Below are 12,974 nucleotides of genomic sequence, written 5' to 3'. Positions count from 1 at the left end.
GACATGACGTCTGGATGAGAAAGTGTGTATGTCAATTAAATTCAATTCCATTCCATTGCGCTTTTATTTCCATCCAACAGGCGGTGAGTTGACTCAGTCGGTAGCGCGTCTGCCTCACGATCCTAAGGGCCCGGGTTCGAACCCAAGTCTGGACTGAGTAATGTTGTGTGTAAACATACCGTCCCCTCTAGCAAGAGGCAAAACACTCTGTCCCTCGGATAGGATATGATATGGAGGTCCCTCGTGTGAGATAGTCACAACTCATGCACGTAAAAGATCCCGCTTCATTCATTCATCGCAAAGAGCAGGGTGTTTAACCCGGTGAAGTGGTCCCGCCTCACATCCAACTGGACCCCATTGAAGACCAGCTTAGCATAGCTGAATATGGGCTATCCAGCCATCTTCTCAGATGGAAAAATGAACAAACAAACAAACAGAAAGTACGTATTACACGTACAAATATTATTTGCTTTAAGCATATATTAATTATGATTAATTAATGTATGCTTAAAGCATACATTCATCAATGATAATTATTGTTAACATTTTGATTTACAAGCAATACAAATCATAAGGTTTTTAAACAATATACCGTATTTGAACGAATGAACAGAAACAATCACACTTTGCAATGGTGTCCAAAGTAATATCAGTGAAGAAGTGGTCTACTGAAATGCGTAACTTGTAAAACGTAGATCACTCGAAAAACAAAATGCGTTGTGTTGCAGGTACATAAAAATCACAATAATGTATAATTCTTGTTAAAGTACATGTATATAAGACATACATACTTAAGATCAAATAAATGCTATACTGCAAAAATACTACTTAAGGTGCGGTATGTACAAAAATAGAATAATGACAAAACAACAGCACACACACACACACTCACAGAGTTAAGGAAGAAAGGAAGATAGAAGGATCACAAAGACATAACACAATGAAGGTCAAATAGAAAATAAGCGGGCAGACGAGCAAGGAAAATACTTGTCATTCCATGGACTGGAACTGGTGGAAGTGCAAAGGTTATTACTTGAACAATAATATTCCCTGTCGTACCATTTTGGTCTAACCAGATCAAAGTTACATCTCTAGTTCCTGGTCCTGCATGTTCCATAAATATCGGTGAAGAACACTACCAATATACCGGGCTAGCTAGATGACAGTGATACAATTTTGCTCATTCCCAGGAAAATATATCATACAGAAATCTAATATAAACATTCAGAACGTGTTCTCTTCTACACGCTTTTTCTTTATATGTATATAAAGTATATCTTTTAACATAATAAAAAATGTACGAATATCATATTTTGTTATGACATATGTGACCACTTTGACATTTACTATCACCATTTTTTCATAATAAATGCAACATAAATGTTGGACAAAGTCTTAGAGCGTACCCTTAAGGAAACAACATAGATTCGTTAAAGGGAAGATAAACCCCAAGAGCAATGTGGATTGAGTGAAAGCAGCAACATTAGTAGAACACATCAGTGAAAGTTTGAAGAAAATCGGACAATCGATGCAAAAGTTATGAATTTTTAAAGTTTTGGTGTTGGAACCGCTGGATGAGGAGACTACTAGAGGTTATGACGTATGAGTGGACAAGAATACCAAGAAAATATAAAGAAAATACTATAAAAATCCATTTTTCATGAAAATTACAAATTCCATCAACTTGATATTGACATTTGTTAAGGGTAGCAATTATTCCCCCTGCTTTCTGAAAGCGGTTGGTCCATTGCTCTTTCATAATTCTAGAAAAGTGAATTTTTGTCGAATTTCCTTTATATTTTCTTTGTATTGTTGTCCACTTATACGTCATATCCTCTAGTAGTCTCCTCATCCAGCGGTTCCAACACCAAAACTTTAAAAATTCATAACTTTTGCATCGACTGTCCGATTTTCCTCAAACTTTCACTGATGTGTTCTACTAATGTTGCTGCTTTCACTCAATCCACATTGCTCTTTGGGTTTACCTTCCCTTTAATTAGGCCTACTTACCTGAGAAAGTATAGAAAGATGCATTTTTATGAAAATGATGCAAAATATTACGCAAAATATTTTCATAATAATAACCCCTTCTCTAATAGAAAAATGTTAAGTCGAATAAGTAGAATTGGATTACAAGGATATTTTATGTTCAAAATCAGCCCTCGGTAAATTGTATAAAGCGAGCAATTATGAGCCAAAATAACCACATATTCAAGAGGTATAAGGTAAACCTATAATCATATTTATACCAATCAACATCAGTAATATGGTAGCCACGTAAATCATTAGTCAATGAAATAAAAACTAATAAAGATGACATCTTTTTATTACGGAAAACTGTTCATAGTCTCTTGGAAAAGACTCATCACTGCTAATCAGCAAATTTCAGATAGTACCAGAAGTGATCAGGGTTTCTTTTACTTTTAACGATCAACTTGCTAACTTTGGTCCAAGTGAGCATCCAACATAATATGATATCAAAAAACTCCCATTTTACCAATTATGTATGTACATAGGGTTACCCTCGAAAAAATCTTCATTTCTCACCCCTTATACTTGTTATCATGAAATTGTAACTGCTGTCCAAAACCTGAAGAAAAAAAAAACTGAACGACATGAACGAGACGGGACGATGGAATAAGATAATAAGTGTCCATTTCTGAAACAAATAATTAAATCCACTGCAGTCCCTTACTTGTTATAGCTCATATCTTTTACACTTTGCTTTTAAAAGGTGCATTTTGAAACTCGATGTTATTCCCATTATAGATTTAAAAATCTTAATTGGTATGAAATTACACACCTATATCAGTATTACAAACTATGACTAAAATCATTGAAAAAATTATTGTATAAAAACGCTTCATCGGCTTTTGCTGATCAACAATCTATTAATAACTTACACATTTGGATTCAGAAGCAGAAATTCAACCGATCATGGAAATGGCTAAATGTGCAACAAACAATTGACAACTGATTGAGGATTGTACTGAAGACAAACCAGTTTAAACAATATAGACTTTAAATGTCTTATGTAACTCGACGACTCATCTACTCGGTAGTAGGTGCCGAGGAAGGAGGGGCAAGTGTGGTAGTAGTATTGGCGAAGCCATTATAGTTCCAGTCTTGCCAGCCCAAATGTAGCCCGATGTAGACGGAGAAAATGGTAAGTAACGTCTTCAAGTGAGTGCTACCACGAGAGTTTCCGTAGCGCAGCGTGTCCAAGTATCGAATCAACGCGTCCCAGAAGAACTCGTTGCCCTGACGACGTTGCCTGGACAGTGCGAGTCGGAAGTGGACCAGGAGGTAATTCAAGTCTGTAAAGCTGTGCAGAGCCGCTACCGGTAGGCAGAAGATCATACACTTTTCCGAAACGATGAGCAGGTCGAGATTGATCACCTTACCGACGTCGGCTTTGGAGAGTCTGTCGCTGAGACTCAGGTAATTCCAGGACACGTGCAGGGTTATTCCCATGAGACAGAGGTTCGTGCACATGAGCATCCAGCGGTGGACGGCGTGGTTGAAGAGGCGCAAGTCTCGGTAAGTTTCGAACATACGAGCCCGACACCAGTCGATGCTACAGGATTGACAATCAAAGAATAGCCATGAGAATTACAAACCTACGAAGTAGAAAGATTTGCAGTGTTTAAGTTTTGCATAAAATAATAACATTGCTTATTAAAGTTATTGTTGTGGATAATAATTCTATGTCGATGATTCCGTTCCGTTGTAAGCATGCTTACCTTGCTCGGAGTAGTGTAGGCCCTTAGCTGTTAAGGGCGGTTATGGTGTGTGTTGGTGTTTAATTCATTTTGTTCGTAAAAGTAAGGGATTTGATACCAGCATTCCTAACAAGCTTTGCGGCAGGAAAGAATTTCATTAAAAGTTGTCGGGGGGGTGGGGGGGGAGGAGGGTGCACCGAACTTTTATAGATCTCGGGATGCTCGCACGGGCAACTCACTGGTTTGGCAGTTAAAGTGTCAGCCGGACGGGTATTATAGGCCCTTTGGATGTATATAGGTTGCAAGAGGTGGAAAATGTTTTCCGAGCCTTTGTGTGAAATATATTTTGCCTGTATACTTATTATCACATGTAAACTTTCTTTTTCAATTCTGTATTGAGTTTGCAAGCCATGTGCATTTTTTGTTTTGATTTGCAGTACTTCTGTATGTAACTTTGTATTCTGTATTGTTTTTATGCAGAGCTCCTTTGTAAATCATTGGTTTTTTTTAATGAAAGGGATACCCTGTGAAGATAAAACGAAATATATAAAAATAGATGAAAAATCGACTGTTTAATTTTGATACCATTTTGAATAACCATAAAGAAAGAATAACCGAATAATAACGACAGTTAAGAGAATTTGAAACTATCTAGGATGTGAACGCAGTGAACTTCGCTAGCGGAAATTCAATGAAAAGATGACGAAAATGGCCGAGAAAACATGTATTTGTGTGTCTGTGTGTACCACTTGTTTATTCATATCCCCTCTGGCTCACTAGATCTCTGTGACAGCCCACGTTGCGGTACTCGGCCCAGAATTTCGTGCGTTAACACTGCCTTGTCGAGCCGCGCCCGGCGAAGTTTCCTTTCGCATACATGACGTACATGACGTAGGGACCCTCTTCACACATGTAGGCATAACATCTTTCTATCTCTACAGCACATCCGAGTGGCTTTAATCGGCCGGACATTCGAGTCCGCTTTCGTTTAGATCAACAAAAGACTCGTGTCGGGGTGGCCTCGCTTTTGGTACTGCATTTCGATTTTCGTGCGTTTACATCAAAATGAAGGCCGGCCTTTTGCCAAGTTGAAACGGGGACATTGATATCTGTATCGGTGTCAATCCGACCCACTGAATAGAAATAGATGTTTTTGTTAGGTTCGTCAGAAAATTCCCCGTCACACTAGAGGCGGAATGAGCCGGAATGCCGTTGGAATGAAAATTCTTCCTGCATTCCTGCATATTCGAAGTGTATTCTAAAAATTCTGACGACATTCTGAGTGCGTTCCAAACATTCGGGCCCATTTTTGTGACCAGCCCGAATGTTTTACCCATGCTTAAAACATTCGAGGAGCATTCGAAGTGAAAAAATATCGATCTGCATTCGAAGGGTATTTTAATTGGACTCTGATTGCATTCTAAATATTCCTACAGCATTCTAACAGCATTTGAAACAATCTGACCTAATTTGAGGGAAATCGAAACGGTGTTGCACCTCAAATTCTGCCAAAATATCTCAAATGTTCATACAATATACCCCCACTTAAATACTGGTTATTGAAAAGGTTAGAGTGAAGATTAGAGTTAGGGTTAGGATTGCATGGTGTTAGGGTTAGGATTAGGTTCAGGATTAGGAGTAGGGTTAGGGTCACGGGAAGGGTCTGGGGTAATTGCCCAGGGGGTAATTGGCCTAGACACTCTCTTTCAAGAAGGTCTTGCTGGAGGACAGCAATCTGTAGGAAAGCAACATGGTCCTAAGGATGATTGGTTTGAGACTGGTGAAAATAACCATTTTATACGCTATCGGAGACCATTCCGGCGGCATTCTTGACACACACGGGACATTCGTGCTGCATTTTAAGTACATTCTAAGTGTATTCTAATTTTACGGGCTGCATTCTGTTTGAATTTGTGATCATTTTAAAGTATATTTGGTAGCCATTCCGGGAACGTTCTGACCGCATTCGAAATGAGTTTGTACTGCATTCGAGGCGCTTTCCGACCATCAGACTTTGGACAAGAATCGAACCGCGCTCGTGAGGCATTCGAAGTGCTTTTTAAAAATTCTGACCGCATTCTAAATATTCCTACAGAGTTCCAAATACATTCGAGCAGCATTCGAGAGATAACTCATTCGTAATGTGCAAGAATGATTCGAGAAGGGTTCGAAGTGCATTCCAAGTATTCGAACAGCATTCCCTACCAAGCTGTTAGAATTTGAATTTTTCTCCCGAATGTGGCTCGAATTTTGACAATCCTTAATTCCGGCCGGTTCTGCTTGATTCGTGCTGATTCTGAATTAGTGTGACGGGGGTATTACAGTTATTTCATTTAGATGTACTTTCAAAAACTATACGAATCACCTTGATACTGGCTTAGCTGAAACTACTGTGGTTCCAATCTACAAAATAGCAACATCCAATGTTGTTTTTTTTTTTGCATATAACTTAATGTTTTGATCCAGCTACATCCTAGAGATGTACATGACTTATACTGTACTCAGTGTTGTAGACCTATGTCATGTAGGGTCGATGTAGGTACTTTCTTCAATTACCGATCTTTGTTACGATGGATGAATGTGAGGTTGACTTCCAGCTCTTGCTCGAAAGATTTTCTCATTACAGATAGAAGGATGCAGAAGATGCCAAAATGGTACCACATAAAGATGGACGCGATGAACTCGAATGTACCCCACTCTTCACGGTGAGAGAGGATGGTAAAGGTCACTTCGAATCCGATGTTGATGACTATCCAGATGAGGAGGACAGCGAGCCAGCGTCGTGGTCCTCGCTCTTTGTTGACGGCTGCTGTACGGACGTACTGGAGTCGTCGGGTAACGTAATCCTGATGCAGTATAGGGTACCAGTCACTCTGTTTGACCCCAATCCTGTGGACATCAGTCGGATATTGGCCGCCTGTTAGGGTTCGGACAGTAAATTTTTAGTCATAATCGTATTTTACGCTCAGTGAATATTATTTCACATGGGCAAAATTGTGTAGGGCCTACATTAAAGCGTTTAATCTGATGTGTACAAACTGTCTCTCCAAACTGAGTAGGTCAGAAGGGCTCGATAACGTGCTTGAATTATATCAATCTGCAAGGGAAGAGAGCTATAATACGAGTATCATACGATATCCCAGCACAATATAGGACCTTATAATCTGCCTGCAGATAACAATATAAGAACAGATAGCAGAGATAATAGGAAGATTATTTCTTTTCTTTTATGACATTCACACTATAAGTTATGATAATCTGAGACTGGGATAATTGAATGGTTTCTGCATTAATTCAAAAGGAATTTCAGATCCATGTGCATATGTGACAATTTTCCATCGCAATTGTTATTCATCACTTACCCTTTGAGTATGAAACCAGGTGGGAATAGAAAACGATGAAGGTCGGTGAGGAGAGGGTGAGCCAGTAGGAAAAGAATGAGATCATCTGCAGTACATGCTGCTTCTTTCCAAACATGCGAATGAGTCCTTGAACCGATACGATAATCGAAGCGATCACAAGGATTGAGACGAAAATGAAAGAAACAGCGCCACCAACGACTTGGTGCTTCGGGCCCAGATCTTGGAGAAAAAAAGAAGAGAAATAAGAGAACGCATTAATTGTAACACCATTTAATTTTCGAAGTCATGCCCATGTGTTCTGACTATTGAGTGTCCTCTCTGAACTCGTTGTACTGATGGATCCGTGAATGTGTATCATACACCTCGTCAGGATGCCGACGTGATAGTCATCATTCACGTGCACAAGATGTTCGACTTTTAGACGGAAACGAAGGAGAATGATAACCTGTGAAAGAAGTAGAGGACTTTCTATGGACGTGTAATATAGGTTTTTCCCGTCAATTTCACACTTTTGTCATTCAAGTTCCTATTCCGAGCATTCAATTGCCACGCTCGCAGCACTGAATCAGCAATCAAATTCAAAATCCGGTCATTCGAATTCACTATAGGAGCATTCAAATTTATGAGAGGAGCACACATTTCAGCTATGAGCATTCAAATTCATTTGAAGCTGGCGCCGGAATCTCGTTGGTCATTCAAATTCGTGAATAGGCAACCAAGTCCCAAATAACTGAATTCAATTTAAAGAAATCCTGAATATGGTTAGTTTGGGGCCGTGTATATGTGTCTTTTTCATTAAAGGCACAATTTACCATTTGCAGATGAAACAAAAACCCATCATTAGTGCTTTAAAATTGTTCTAAAATTCGAGTTAAGGATAGAAACATCACTGTAAAAATTTGAATCAGCATAATCATTTGTTAAATACACAAAATGTGAACAAAAGTTATAATAAGAATGCTTCCAGAATAAATCGTGTACAGTTATGGTTTATTGAGAAAAATGCTAATATCTCCCCATATTTAAAGGCTTTATTGTGAACATTTTATGTGGTAGGATGTTTTGTGATACAACAGATCTACACATATGCATCAAATGTGATACCTTGAACATTTTTTGAAACCACTGCTCCCAAAGGTAAACTGGACCTTTAAGCTTTGAATATATTGGAATTTATAATGAAGATTATTCTAATTTTGCAGTATAGGTCCACAAGCTTCAAGAGAAGGAATGATTATACAGGCACATGGCAGAGCAACTTGTTTAAAGACTCACAAATTAATAATGTGTGTCGTATTCAAACGAGTATGTAAGGGGGCAGAGGCGCAACCTCACAGCTTTCATGCATCTACACAACAGGTGCCTGCCAAAGATGCCTGTACTGGAGTTTGGGGTGTGGATGAAAGAGAATGGAATATTATAAAAGGAAAAGAAGATGCCATCTTATGGTATTACAAAACTAAGGGAGAACAGAAAGGTAAGCATCTTGAGTATGACACAATGCTTGTTATGTCATGAAAATCCAGTAAACAATTCATTCTATAAGTTCGTAGGACATCATCGTCCCACATCACAGCTCCCATTATCAGCTGAATATCGGGTGTCTTATCTCGTGTTGTACTAATTTTGCTTCTCAAGAGAGAAGTTGGTATTTCATCATAATTGGTACATTATGACTATTCATAACACCTATTATATTAATGTCAAAGCTTGTGCTGCAATGTATGCAATGTTATAATCATGAAGAGCCTTGCTATACCGAAATTGGGATTTTGAAAAATGACATTGGTATGCGGTGACATTACATTCAGTTTTGTCGATGGAAACCTATTCCAAGACGGTAAAAGCATAATTCGTTTTATGGGAATAAAGGACGTTTTATCCCATTCTCTCATCCCAATGGAATGTATCAATTTAAATTCAATTCAATTCAATCCATTTATTTTCATTCTTCTATTTTTTTCCAACAGAACACAACACAGAATAAATCGGGAATTTTATCACAAACGTATACATTCAACTTTGAAAAGGATATCAAATGATACAAATAAAGTTATATATCCTATGCGTGCATACTTGCAAAAAAACAAACAAACAAGGATATGTTTCAGTTGAGAAAAAGAAAGAATTGAGAGGTCCACTAAAATGCAAGCTTGTAGATTGTAAACACTCAAAAGGAAAATCTAATGAAATACTTATTTGCATATACTTATCACAAATATAATTTAAGATAAGACGGAACAAAACAGGAGACACACAGCAACAACATGACACGACTTGACAGAATGGATGGAAAAATGGAAGGAAAGAAGGAAAAAGAATGCCTACACGTTGATCAAGGAAACGGAAGAGGGAATTGAAGAGGGAATTGAAGAGGTGCTTCGAACAGATGGTGGCTGCAGACAGCCGTGCAAAGATTATGATGGCTATTTCATTATAATGAATTCAATTGCTTAGATTTTTTGATTTGTAGAACTGCGAGCTATCCGCTCGTGATCATCGTCTTTCTGTGATTTTAGTTTCTCTTGTATTACCATTGGTCATTATGAACTTCGTTATTCATCAGTGAAATAGATTCGTATTATCTATCTCTAATTTCAGATTCACGTTCTCAGCTGGTCGTGCAAACGTACACGATATCCTTTTATGGATTAATGAGCAAAATAAACGATTCCTTTCTTGCACATTACAAACAACATTCTCTACAAGTGACTAAGTTATTGAGCTTTCTTCTATGTAAGTTATCGTAGGTTGTTTACTTCCTGTAGTCGTGTTTGTGTTTGTGGGCTTATGTTTGCTCCTCTCTTTTTTGTACCGTTGTCGCTACGCGTTCTTGGGCCATCGAGATAGGTGATCCTGCCCCATCCAACCCCCTTATCGAATACGTCTTTGAGCACATAGCTGTTACACATCGTGAAAGAGCGTTCCTTTGCTGTTTTAAATGATTAAGTACTTTCTTTTTATTTAAGCATTTGAATCTCGATATCAACATCACTTCACTATCAATAAAATGATTTGCTTTTTGTCAATTATGTCTAAAGAGACGAATACATAGCTTTTACAGCATTCTTGAGATAGTTAGATGAATGAATTTTCATGGAAACGGCCCCCATGAAGACCTTGTCAATGTGGTCTATGGGCAACTCACTCTTCATTGTGATCTATGAGCAACTGTGGTCTATGGCAACTCACTCTTCATTCTCATTTAGTCTTTATTCTCAAAGAAAATTTGAAATGATAAATAATACAGTTTGTACGGCTATATTATCAACTCTCATTTTCTTCCTAAAGGTTTCTTGTAATTATAGTTTTCCCTTGACTTTTAATGCTTTTTTTTTTCATCTTTTCACAGTAAGTTTGGATCTTTTCATGAGGTCACGAAATACACAAGGTGTATGAAGAACGTAACCAGAGAACCACAATGACTTCACAGTCCCTCAAAAGTAGTCCGGACAATGAGCATGATGAGGAAGAAGTGAGAAACGTGTGCGTCCCCGTAAGACATCACAGCTGATGGTCACGGACTCCCACCGAGGACCTACAAGCTTGATCTCATCTACTGCCAGTAGCAACAATCCGTCATCGCAGCACAACAAAAGAGAGAAAAATGTGACTGACACAAAATTGATTACTAGAGTATGTGATTACCTTGATATTCTGCTGGTCTTATTGGCAGAGCGTCTCCATCCCAGACCAGACTCTCGCACACACCACAGCTTGCTTCAGATGCTGAGGGTTGACGATGAGTTGTATACCCGCTGTCGAGTGACATGAGCCCGATGTCCGACATCGACCTGTCGACCTCAAGATTCCGCGTCATTTCTTGTCTCGGTCCGTTGGCGGATCCGTCATTATCGGTGTTATCCCCGCACCCCAATGACGGGTCATCAGCCCGACGTCGGACTCTTCGGCGGTTGTCGACGACGTAACTTCCAAGTGGTTCTCTACGCGAGATCGATCTGCAATATTTCGAATACATCCACCAAGCCACATCATTTATTTCCATCTTCTTCCGCAAATCTGAATTTGATAAACTGTAGAATGTATCCACAGGAAGCAGGACCTCTCTGAGTCCATCGTAATCATCATTCCCGTCGTCATGGTAGAACGCGCAACACGTTTCCCTCGATATGGGGACCGGGTAATCCATAACTTGGTAGTTGTTGAATTCCTCGCTGTGATATTCATTCTGGCTATGGCACGGTGCCCTTGTGGGGATCGGATCGTTGTCTCTTGCGTCAGGGAATTGTTCTTCCCTCAGACATCGGTCGCAACGGGGCTTGCTGTTAATCTTCTGTCCTCGATAAATGGCAACGAGTTGGAAATTCCACTCCATCAGACGAGACCATCTTGTAACGTCGCCCATTTTGTCTTTATCTCAGTTCCTGACGAACTAAATTGACTTTGACGTGTTTCAATATCCTTGATATGAGATGTTATGCTTTTTTTTCCTGATGCTAGAGACTGCTAGAGACCAGAGACTATTTGACTAGAAGCTTTCTCCGGAGGTCGACCCTACTAAGAAATGACATAGGTCCTCAATCAACACATTAAACATGTACACGACCTCTTTAACAAGACTTCACCATCATAAACTGACTGTTGTGATTTCATTTTTATTTGCATGGGGTATATCATTTTCATTTTGCAATCAAATCCGCAATTTATTAGTCAAGTCCTTTGTCACTCTGTCTCAACTTACCTTAAGTTTCTGTCATAAATGATGTAAAGGAAGTAAACCCTATACTGCCTATTCCCCAAGCAACCTGTAAGATACAGCAAAGGGGGAAATTTTGTGGACGAGTTTTGTGTGTATGTTTACCCTTTTCCCTGGAGTCTGGGAGAGTGGAATGATATCGGTTATTGACAATAATAGCCCGCAAATGATTACACAATGTTGAGCTTTTGGTGATTATGTAGAAATTTGAGATGAAAAGACGTTATGAAATATGTCTGTGAGTGTTGTAAATCTATCCTATACAAACACCACACACACACACACGCACACACACACACACATCCACACACACACACACACACACACAAAGTCCTTGCCTGGCGGTACCGTTTAACGTTTGCTATTCTTTCCCTGTCTGTGATCAACATGATAGAGAATAATTATAGGTCCATTATGATTATCTCTTCGAAATATGTTTTTCGAGTGCCGTTATATCCTAGTTGCGCGTAAGAGTAACGCTAATGATAATTATATTGATAAGGACGACGAAAATAATTATATGTCTAAACAGCATAAACATAACACTTAGAGAATTCAATTCAATTTGAGTTAGTCAAGAAGCGAAACAGACGTAGGTATGTAGTAAACGAGAAAATACAGCTACAACTATGTGACTCCCTAACAACATGCTTACAATCTGTAGAAGATACATCGTACTTGTTATGGAAACTACCTGAACTAAAATGCTCCGCACTAACCCGATAATTTTCAATCTAGCCACGGCAGAGGTTAGACTTGATACTAAGTTTATAATAGTAATGATAATAATAATAATAATAATAATAATAATAATAATAACAAACTTCACTCGCATCTTCGAGGTAACCAACAGAAATAAACAATTCAATCTTACCTCGGTTTACCTTTCAAGGGAAGTTGGTTGAAGGAAAAAAAAAATATCTGACACGTACCGTACTATCTTGTGTTTGCCTTTTATTTCTAAGAACGGAAGAATGAACTAAGATATTGGAATTACCTACCAAAATAAAGGAAACTCGCCAGTATTTCAGTGCACGTAGGTGTTTTATTTGTGGATTGTTTGGATTACCAACAATGCGTAATTTTATTCACAAAAGCCCACTAAAGAAAGGACGAAAAAGTAGAGCCCTGAAATACAAACAGACAGAATCACACATTTCATGAATATCAAGT

General features: G+C 38.7%; 1 protein-coding gene across 1 annotated transcript; it reads right to left on the bottom strand.

Annotated features, from left to right (window-relative positions):
- Positions 1 to 3,051: 3,051 nt before the first annotated feature.
- LOC140239559 (uncharacterized) lies at positions 3,052 to 11,450 on the bottom strand. The gene is made up of 5 exons (XM_072319392.1): positions 10,957 to 11,450; positions 10,733 to 10,911; positions 7,085 to 7,303; positions 6,279 to 6,639; positions 3,052 to 3,577 (listed from the first exon to the last, which is right to left on the bottom strand). The coding sequence occupies exons 1-5, from the start codon at positions 11,448 to 11,450 to the stop codon at positions 3,052 to 3,054; spliced, it is 1,779 nt and encodes a 592-aa protein (XP_072175493.1).
- Positions 11,451 to 12,974: the final 1,524 nt, after the last annotated feature.

The sequence above is a fragment of the Diadema setosum genome, chromosome 16 (genome assembly GCF_964275005.1).
Source record: "Diadema setosum chromosome 16, eeDiaSeto1, whole genome shotgun sequence".
NCBI lineage: Eukaryota > Metazoa > Echinodermata > Echinoidea > Diadematoida > Diadematidae > Diadema > Diadema setosum.
The sequence above is the reverse complement of the archived record's forward strand: the minus strand, read 5'-3'. Positions and strand labels throughout refer to the sequence as shown.

Excerpts from the sequence above, each read along its gene's own strand:
- LOC140239559 (XM_072319392.1), bottom strand. The coding sequence starts at position 11,450 with ATGGGCGACGTTACAAGATGGTCTCGTCTGATGGAGTGGAATTTCCAA. Across the intron at positions 10,912-10,956 it reads GCTGATGACCCGTCATTGGG|ACAAGAAATGACGCGGAATC; the intron begins GTGCGGGGATAA and ends CAACGGACCGAG. Across the intron at positions 7,304-10,732 it reads AAGACCAGCAGAATATCAAG|ATCTGGGCCCGAAGCACCAA; the intron begins GTAATCACATAC and ends TTTTTCTCCAAG.